At 58.5% G+C, this 2,360-nt stretch overlaps 1 protein-coding gene and 1 long non-coding RNA gene across 2 annotated transcripts in view; both read right to left on the reverse strand.

The window, feature by feature from the left end:
• The window catches only part of LOC107183441, a 2,113-nt gene extending 339 nt beyond the window's left edge, over positions 1-1,774 (reverse strand). Inside the window, exon 1 of the long non-coding RNA XR_001514228.1 lies at positions 1,701-1,774. This is a non-coding gene — a long non-coding RNA (uncharacterized LOC107183441). The remainder of the gene's footprint in view (positions 1-1,700) is intronic.
• A 305-nt stretch (positions 1,775-2,079) lies between these two features.
• BCL2L12 (BCL2 like 12) overlaps positions 2,080-2,360 on the reverse strand; it is a gene marked incomplete at its 5' end in the record, with an annotated part of 3,523 nt that continues 3,242 nt past the window's right edge. Inside the window, one exon of the mRNA XM_015565445.1 lies at positions 2,080-2,127. Coding sequence (XP_015420931.1) covers positions 2,080-2,127 — 48 coding nt within the window. The remainder of the gene's footprint in view (positions 2,128-2,360) is intronic.

The raw sequence follows: 2,360 nt of genomic DNA on the forward strand, positions 1-2,360 counted from the left end.
AGAGAGGGACAGAGACCCAGGGTGGGGGGACAGAGCCCTGGAGAGGATCAGACACCCGGGAGTGGGGGTGGGGGGAGGGGGGCAGTCCCGGTGAGGAAAAGGGAGACAGAGCCGCGTGGTGGGCGGAGCGCTGGTGGAGGTTGGGCAGAGACAGGGCTCAGCGAGCGGAGAGGGTGCTGGGGTTTTAAAGATCAAGGGCCCTGGCTTTGTGTGCAAGTGTTGATTCTGATCCCTGCGCGAGGAGCTTCCCCTCCCAGCCCCGTGAGACCCGGATAATAACGGAATCCCGTCAGGCTGCTGTGAGGCTTAACTGGGATCATCCACTGAAATCCCTGGCGAGCACCTGGCCAAGCTTTCTGCTCATTCCTTAAAACAAAACGGTTTACAAACCAGCGAGCGAGTGTCTGGGCTGAGCCCCAGACACGCATCCCCCGTGCCCTCATCGCCTGCTGTGAGGTCGGGGGACCACTTCCAACCGTCTCTGACTCCTTCCCAGCCCTCTCCCTCCCCGGCCCTCCCCCCTGCTTGGCCCCATCTCTGGGAGCAGCCCAGCGGTTGCCCAGGCCGGTGTCCTTGACTCCTGCCTTCCGCTCAGCCCCCACATCCACTCCATTAGCAAAATGTGTAACCTCTGTCCCCAAATTAAATCCAGAACCCCTACTATTCCCACACTGCTCTGGGAATCCCCCCCTGGCCAGTCACCCCTCCAAGCTCCCTCCTTCTGTCCTCTCCCCATACAGTTCCCCACGCCACCACCAGAGGGCGGGTGTTAATACCCGAGCACCCTCTCATCCTCTGCCCAGAGCCCTCCAGGAATTCGGGGTTCACTCAGAGTCAAACCCCAAGTTCTCACCATGACTACGAGCCCCCAACAACCTGGCCGCCCCCCCTGCCCTCAACGCTGGCCCTGTTGCCTGGCTCACCTTGCTCACCCGCTCCAGCCCCTCCTCTCTGCTCCTCAAACACCAGGCCAGCCCCTCCCAGTCTGGGAAGCAAGGATTAGGCTCTGAGAGCCTGGAGTGCACCCTCCTCTGACCGCATCGCCACAGCAACAAGGCAACTGCGGGGCAGCCATGAGGCAGGGCAGGCAGGTGCTCAGGGAGGTGGGGCCGTTGCCCAGGTGACGGGCCATGCCAGCTCTGAGCCTGGCATTGGGTTGAAAGGCGAGAGCAAGGGAAGGCTTCCTGGGCTCCTGGAGCTGAGGTGTCAGGGACGAGAGAAGACGGCAAAAGGAGGTACAACCAGCTGCTCCTGCCATGTCAGAAGGTGCAGATGCTATGGAAGGAAGTAAAGTAGCCAACAAGAGAGGGTGAGTAAGCGCCAGGGTGTGGAGGCGGCTGCGGTTTTAAATGGGACCCGGAAAGGCCTCCCTGAGGGTAACAGCCGAGCAGAGAGGAAGGAGGCAGGGGCTACGGGACAGGCGGGTCCGGCAGGCAGACCTGCCCAGGCAGAGTCACCGGGAACCACACAAACACGCCACGGGGCGCCAAGCACTAAGAGGGTGGCCCCACCTAATCCGCACAAGCCCCCACTGATCACCGCGGGGCCCAGGGTGCAGTAGGTGCTCAGAGAGCACAGAGCAGGTGAACGGGGGGAGGGGGAGCTGGGAGAACACCCGCGATGCCTGAAAGGAAACCTAAGAAGCCCCCTCCCCCAATCAGTCAGGTAAAGGGAGGCCCACAGAGTCTTGGGCGGCTCACCCAGCCCCCCTGGGCCTGGATCCAGGGCGTGAAGCTGTGCACGTGCTCGACGCTGAGTCCAGCCAGGCTGGCCTGCATATGAACTAGATGAAAAAGACTTAAAGTGCTTCCATGCTGCTTCTTTGCACTGCTCTTAACAATAAAACCATCCCTGCATCCAATTGCTCATGACATCCAGTGCTGAGCCGCAGTCTAGGAGTGTATCCCAGTTGTAAACAGAAGAGAACGTAGATGTCTCCTAATCTTTGTATAGGTCATTTTTGATTCTTTCAAAGATGGGTGAGAGGACTGCTGAAAATGTTCATTGGTTTCTGTGTGACCTTTAGGACTGCTGGTGTCTTCTATTTATCCAAACATGTGGCAATGGCCTGGCAATACTTTATGACCCAGTGCTCTTTCTAAAATCTGTGGCAGGGTCCGAGGCCAGCTGTGGGGTGGACAGGGGAAGAGGCAGGGTCCGCCCTGGTGGCCAGCCAGTAGGAGGCTGGGGGCATGGGGGTGGCTTTCTGGTGTAAGGGACTTCTTGATACTAAAGCTCTAAGCCAGTGGTTCTCAACCTTCCTAACGCCACGACCCTTTAATACAGTTCCTCATGTTGTGGTGACCCCCAATTTCATTGTTACAAATCGAACATAATTAAAGCATAGTGATTAACCACAA

This window comes from Myotis davidii, unplaced genomic scaffold (assembly GCF_000327345.1).
Source record: "Myotis davidii unplaced genomic scaffold, ASM32734v1 scaffold2100, whole genome shotgun sequence".
In the NCBI taxonomy this organism is placed as follows: domain Eukaryota; kingdom Metazoa; phylum Chordata; class Mammalia; order Chiroptera; family Vespertilionidae; genus Myotis; species Myotis davidii.